The sequence below is a fragment of the Phialemonium atrogriseum genome (genome assembly GCF_030411735.1).
Source record: "Phialemonium atrogriseum strain 8032-3 unplaced genomic scaffold QBC33scaffold_23, whole genome shotgun sequence".
Lineage (NCBI taxonomy): Eukaryota > Fungi > Ascomycota > Sordariomycetes > Cephalothecales > Cephalothecaceae > Phialemonium > Phialemonium atrogriseum.
Genome location: NW_026848160.1, coordinates 420,927 through 426,252, shown reverse-complemented (window position 1 = coordinate 426,252; position 5,326 = coordinate 420,927). Strand labels below are relative to the sequence as shown.

General features: G+C 55.6%; 1 protein-coding gene across 1 annotated transcript; it reads right to left on the bottom strand.

The window, feature by feature from the left end:
• Positions 1–290: 290 nt before the first annotated feature.
• On the bottom strand, positions 291–4,001 carry QBC33DRAFT_561718 (cortical protein marker for cell polarity-domain-containing protein; the record flags this gene model as incomplete). The annotated part of the gene is made up of 1 exon (XM_060430154.1): positions 291–4,001. The coding sequence occupies one exon, from the start codon at positions 3,999–4,001 to the stop codon at positions 291–293; it is 3,711 nt and encodes a 1,236-aa protein (XP_060280900.1).
• Positions 4,002–5,326: the final 1,325 nt, after the last annotated feature.

The window sequence follows — 5,326 nt, the reverse complement described above, 5'->3', positions numbered from 1 at the left end:
TCGGTAGTGAGAGTGACGGACAGGCATCTTATCCAGACTCAAATGGTCTGAAAGACGAGTTCTTCCGATCACGGCTAGGAACAGTGGCGGCAGATACTAACAGCACCAAGCTCAGGCGGCGATTCGGTGGTGTTAGAAGCAGTTTCCAAACGCCGGACCGCGAAGCCAGTTGTGCGTGTCCATCTCTGTGATGTCGAAAATCGAATCAACCAAACCCTCAGGTTAACGCCAAGTTGCTCGCCATGCAGGTCATGTAATGATAATCATCGATCAACCCTTAAGCTCGTTCCTCATACTTGTGGTGCGCCTGGTCTCGTCCTGCCAACATTTCCCAGTAGCTCTTCGGGAGGTATCCTTTGAATGCCACTGCCCCGGTCGTACATGGAAGTCGGAGCTGGAACATAGCCCTCGCGCTTCTTGCGCAGCCTGTCGAGGAATAGGCCGGCGACGACAAGAAGCAGCATAAGGCCGAGCGAGATACCGAGACCGATCAGCACAATGAAGACCAGTGGGAGGTTGCCGTTCTTGGAGGTGAAGAAGTTCTGTTTCTCCGAGAATATGTGCGCAATGCTGCCCAGGCCGTTGCCGGCGCCGGTCGTGAGAGCAAATGGTTCGAAAGTGACCCCATTGAACAGGACGGCCGATGCACTTCCGAAATTGGGGAGGACGATGGAACCAGTCAGCATGAGCGCCTGCTTGGAATCGAGAAGCGGAGAAGAGTCGTGGGAGGATTTGAGCGAGAACATCTGGAGGCTGCGGATATTGGTACCGGGCAAAAGGGCCTGGCCTGTCGAGTTCCATTGGGATCCGTCGTATTTCATGAGGTATACCGAACCATTCGACGACGTCCCAGCGACCCAAACCCGACTGCCGTCCTTCGACGCGGGAGTAAGGATGTCGACCGGTCCCGGCAGTTGGTTTGAACCGGGAAAGCTGTCCCAAGACTGCTTGCTTACATCAAACACCGCGAGGGACGAGGAGGCAGTATCGTTGATGGTGAGGTTACCGCCAGCGAGCAACTTCGAGTCGCTTGCCCACATTAGAGTATTAACGGTCCCTTCGAGGTTCTGGCCGGGCTGTTTCCACTGGCCTGAGTTCGTGCTGAAGTAGCAGACACCAGGACAAGGAAGAGATCCTGCGGTCAGGAAGGAGCCGCCGACATAGACGTCACCCGTGCCAGGTCGAACAGCGATGGAGGAGACGGTCGCATTCCCACCCGAGAGCGCCGGAGGCTGAGGGCTGTAGGTCTTGGTGGCGAGATTGTAGGCTATCAGTCCATGGACCTGCGAGCCGTCGACGGTCCCAGTGACGTTCCCCCCCGCGAAGAGGACATCTCCTTGGACAGCAATAGCAACGAAAGCTGAATCCTCCGAGATCTCAGACCCCAATCCAGTAACAGCGTCCTTGTCTGAGCCATCAATAAATACGAGGTTGCGGACCTCGGAGCCATTGGTTGCCTTCGCCGTGAAATGTCCAGCAAGGATCGTCACGTTTCGGTTGTTGTCCTGGTCGAACGCTCCAGTGACCACGCCGGACAGCGTGCTGTTGGAGAGAGTATCGCGTTTTCCCAGGCCGCTGGTCCTGGCAGATGGAGCCTCGATTTGCACGGGGAGAAGGCCGAGCGTGTTGCCCAAGGTGACGACACCATTGGCGCCGATGGTGGACGAGGACGAAATGGAACCGGCGTATAGGCTGTCTCCACCGGGGATATCTAGTATCGAGGATGTGAGAATACCTTCTATCCTCTCAACCGGTAGATCCAGGTTCCTGAGCCAGTTATTCTGAGATGGCACCCAGATGCCAAAGCCGTTAGCCGGAATATCCGGGTTTTTATCGAATGCCCGCAGTTCCTTAAAATCGCCCGTAACGCTGATGACAACCTCGGGAGTGGTGCTGGTGACGTTCATGGTGAGAGGAACCACTCGTAGGACTCTGCCATCCACGCCGGAACCGAGTGGGCTCCACGAATTCTTGGACGTATCATAGACCGCGACATTGTTCAGTCCCGGGGTCGAGCCGTCCTCGCTGCTGCTAAATATGCCGCCCACGAATAGGTTCGTGCCATTGAGGTACATGGAGAGTATCGCGCCGTTTAGCCCTCCATCCAGAGACTTGGTCGAGGCATCCTTGGGGTTGATAGCGACGATATTTCTCGTGGTTGTGGATGTGAAGTTGCCTCCAACAAACGTGACATCGCCAGAGGTGGCGAGGGCGTTGACAGCCGAGCCCGCCGAGAAAGATGACCCGAGCTTGTTGAAGATAGAGCTGGAGAAGTCGCTCGTGTTAACAACGGTCGAAGTGGGATCGTACTCGAATAACCCGTTCAGACCGCCTGTCGAGTTGATCCGGGTGAAACCGACCCTCTGGGCAACGAAAGTCATGCGGTCGAGGGACTGGCCGGCAACAGGTGTCATTGTGACGGTCGGCCGGAAGCTGCCAGAGCTCGCATCTATTTGGCCAAAGTAGATCTGGTCGTATTTATCGAAGTTGTTCGTCTGGAACAGTGTCTGGTTTATACCGTCACTCCTGGTCGGGTCAGCAGTCATCTGTCCCGAAATGACAAACTGCCCTCGAGATGAGCATGTATTATCCTGGATACAGCCAGGGGTATACAGATTCACGGAATAATGGCCAGACTCCCTGATATCGGGGGAGAAGACGATGGACGCCGACGATTCAGTGATGGGACTCGAGAGATCGGCAGACAGGTACTCGGAGGTGCTCGACTGCGACGGACTCACGACCCAAGGGCCCGTCGCCGTTGCTGTGGAGGGAAACTCGAGACCGGCACAAGCGGGCTCGTTGAAGTCGTTGATGGCATATGCGAAGATGTCGTCACCGAATAGCTCGATGCCGTCCAATCCTCCCCCGTTGCCGTAGAAGGCCGAGATATCGAGCCGGAACGCGTTCATGCCGATAGAGTTGACAAAGTGGAAGTCCTGGAACGGTTTTGATGGGTCGTCGCTCAAGGGGCATTCGTTGGTGCACGACGCATTCCCTCCCGTTGCCAGATCGATATACGTGAAGTTCAAGATGCCGTTGATGGGAAGGGCGGTGAACCGCCACGTCTTCGTCCCCCGGCCATCCTGATGCGTGTTCCACAGCCTCAGTTTGGTGGGTTGGAACCCGAAGTTGAATGAAGCTTGCCAGAACCCGGGCGTCTGGTCCTGGAGCAGCCATGTGTTCCCCGCACCGTCTGCACCGCTGGTTTTGCAGACGATGTTCTTCGGATCACTGAATCCTCCCGCAGTCGTGGAGGATCCGGCGGTGATTTTCGCCGTGGAAAGATTGATGACTTGGCCGTCCGGTTGGCTAGGTGTGCTCGCGTTCCCGAGTCCAGTAAAGCTCCCCCCGAAGATGATGTGACCGTTGGCCGCTTTGGTGATGGACGTGACAGGTCCATTAAACCCCGCGAAAGGCAGGTTCCTGAAGCCTTCGGACTCGACCCACGCGATGGCGTTCGTCGAGTTCGCACCGGCAAAGTTCCCTCCCACGTAGACCGTCCCGCTATTCTGATCGCAGAGGACGGCGTTGACCTGGCCTGAGAGTCCGGATAGTGGCGTTATTTCCGACGTGTTGGGGTTAAATAACGCGATGGCGGTGGACTGCAAATCGCCGAGACTTGTGAAGTTTCCTCCCAGTACCACTCCGGCCACAGATCCATTTTTCAGGGTGTAGGCGCACATCGTTTGGATGGACGCATCTGTCTTGACGACTGGTGCGAGGACCCTATTGGGTAACCGCGCCAGCAATGACTGGCTGCCATTATTGCCCGACGGTCTCTCATTCTGCTCCTCGAATTCGAAGAGAGAGACTCCGGAAAAGTCCCCAATCAGTGTTACCCGGCCGAGCTGGCTGAGGTCGAGGTTCGCCGGCGGGGCGGGTTTGAATGTAATCGCACTTGCCGAGAGCGACAAGAGCGAGGATATGGCGAAAAAGGAAGAGGTAAAAGAGAGCGGACGTCCGCGCGCATCATGGCGCCGACAAAAGGGTAACTTCATGGCGCACTGCCGAAGTAATGGCGCCTATTTATTCGAGCAAATCAGAGGCTCGAATATGGAGTTGTTGTAGTTGGGAGAACAGAATCAGGTGGCGGGCATGCTCATCTCTTCATTTGAGTCATGATCAGGGTCTAGGAGAGTCGTGCCATGGCAAGGAGCCCGCTTGCTGTTCTGAGAGTTGTGCGAGGTGAGTGAGTAAGTGAGTGAGAGACGAAATCGCGTGGTGAGGCAAAGTTGTCGGGTTTGTGAGACGTATACGTTCCACGAATGATCTCCGCCGCGGGCGGGGTCGGTGGAATTGAAAGTCGCGATTTAGCGTTGAACGAATGTGCGAAGTGGAATTAGAGGATTATCGGCGGATCGTTGAGACGGCGAGACGGCGGTGGAGAGGCGGGTTTGTTGGGTTGATGTAAATAGTTGGAACCAAGGATTCGCAGGTTGGCTGGAGCGTGGCAGGTTTCTGGGTGCACTCGATTGAGTTTGATTACTGTGCACTCGCGGTTAGTCGTGGACGCGGGACGCAACCTCGTTTGTCTGAGAGCCGCTAAGCCGACTTCGGTTAAGCGCAAATAGACAGGTGTGAGCGTGGAGAGGCGGAGAGGCGGACGAGCTCACACGCTTAACGAGCCAGATAAAACGGTCTTCAGCATACCTTGGTTCCAAGCGCTCGCAAATGCGACTTCAGCTATAGGGCGGCACAAATTGTGTTATGCTCTTGTCAGTTCCGCTGGGTGGGCGCAGTTGGCCGAATTTGGTTGACCTTCCGGCGGCTCCTGGAATGCTTGGGATTGCACGTGGTCTGCTTGTTAAACTGGCACGATTCGAGAAGCCCTCCCAGATAGATTAGGTTTGCCTCCCCCGGGAAGTCTTGGTTTCGAACGAATGAATGTGATCTAAAATCTCGAACCACTGGCTCTCGGAGAACCTTTTGGTAACGGCAAGGTGTCGGTTGTCGTCTCGGGACAGTTGCTATCCTCCTGCAACTCCGGCAAACTGAATTGCGTCACCTCGAAAACTGACTGCCCGGTCGGCTTGGTCGGCTTAGTGGGGGGCAATATCAAACGAGTGTGGTGGTATCGGTATCGGTATCCTCTGCGAAACGGGTTTTCGACTGCGATTCTACGCAATTGAAGACCAGCAATTCCAGGATTTTCTGGTTTGGGTGCACATTGTCAGAGAAACGTCCTGATCGCACTCAGGGAGGGTCAGATCAGGGGCTGTGTACCTACCAGTGATTGGAGCAAAACGAATGACAGCAATCGGGACCACGAAAAGAAAGGAGCCGGGGCGGCGGACAAGTGCGTCAGAAAGATGTCGAAGGACCT